The 1,273-nt window shown below is 41.6% G+C and overlaps 1 protein-coding gene across 1 annotated transcript in view; it reads left to right on the top strand.

Annotated features, from left to right (window-relative positions):
• Window positions 1-1,053: 1,053 nt before the first annotated feature.
• Window positions 1,054-1,273, top strand: part of LOC123255273 (E3 ubiquitin-protein ligase UBR5-like) — a 77,681-nt gene continuing 77,461 nt past the window's right edge. The window contains exon 1 of the mRNA XM_044684107.1: window positions 1,054-1,176. Coding sequence (XP_044540042.1) covers window positions 1,054-1,176 — 123 coding nt within the window. The remainder of the gene's footprint in view (window positions 1,177-1,273) is intronic.

Raw genomic sequence — 1,273 nt, 5'->3', positions numbered from 1 at the left:
ATAAAATCCAGACAACAGAGCAAACAGGAGAGGAGAACAAACAAGTAATCATATCCAAACCTTCCCAAAATAATGAAAACTGGCCACAAGCTATTGAAGAGTTCAAACTTGAGATGATGAGAAAGATGGAAGACAGCTGGCAAGAAAATAACAGTTGAAAAAGCAGAATTTTGTAATTGTAAAGTGAAGCTCAGAAATCAAATGAATTGATGAGCAAATTGAACACTAAAAATGAACAGATTGAAAAGGAAAACCAGTCCCTAAAGGCTAGAATTGAACAATTAGAAGCTAATGATTTTTCAAGACAGCAAGAACAAATAAAACAAAGTCAAAATACTGATAAAATAGAAGGAAATATGAAATATCTCAATGAGAAAGTGACAGACCAAGAAAACATGGCTAGAAGAGTCAATCTGAGAATCATTTGTCTTTCTGAAAAAGCAGAAATTAATAGAAATTTGGACTCCATACTAAAAGAAATTATTCAGCAAAATTGCCCTGAAGTCCTACAACAAGAGGGCAATATAGGCATTGAAAGGATGTATAGAACACCCTCGACATTCCATACAGATAAGAAAATGCCCAGGAATATAATTGCCAAATTCAATAGCTTCCAAGTAAAAGAAAAAATCTTATAAGAAGCCAGAAAGAGACAATTCAAATATCAAGGAGCATCAATCAGGATCACACAGGATCTGGCAGCCTCCACATTAAAAGACCACAAGGCTTAGAATATGATATTCAGAAAGGCAAGAGAGCTGGGCCTGCAACCATGGATCAACTACCCATCAGAATTGACTATATAGGTCTTTGCCTTGTTAAAAACTCTGCACAGGGGGCAACTGGGTGGCTCAGTGCATTGAGAGTCAGGCCTAGAGATGGGAGGTCCTGGGTTCAAATGTGGCCTCAGACACTTCCCAGCTGTGTGACCCTGGGCAAGTCACTTAACCCCCATTGCCTAGCCCTTACCACTCTTCTGCCTTGGAACCCAAACACAGCATTAATTCTAAGACAGCACATAGTGCTGAAGTCACTCCACCTGTTCTTTCTGTGATGGGGGAAGTTACACCTGTCAGCATCGAGCCTCGGATCAATGTTGGGACTAGGTTCCAAGCGGAAATTCCCCCACTCCGGGACAGGGCCCTGGCAGCTGTTGATGAACATAAAGCCGACCTGGTTTGGCAACCATGGGGAGACCTGGATGCTAGCAGAGAAACTCAAGGGCAAGTGGAAGACCTTCTGACTGCTGCCTGCTCTAGTATCTTTCCTGGCG

The sequence above is a fragment of the Gracilinanus agilis genome, chromosome 1, assembly GCF_016433145.1.
Source record: "Gracilinanus agilis isolate LMUSP501 chromosome 1, AgileGrace, whole genome shotgun sequence".
Classification (NCBI taxonomy): Eukaryota; Metazoa; Chordata; class Mammalia; order Didelphimorphia; family Didelphidae; genus Gracilinanus; species Gracilinanus agilis.
This window is presented reverse-complemented; position numbering and strand designations above follow the sequence as displayed.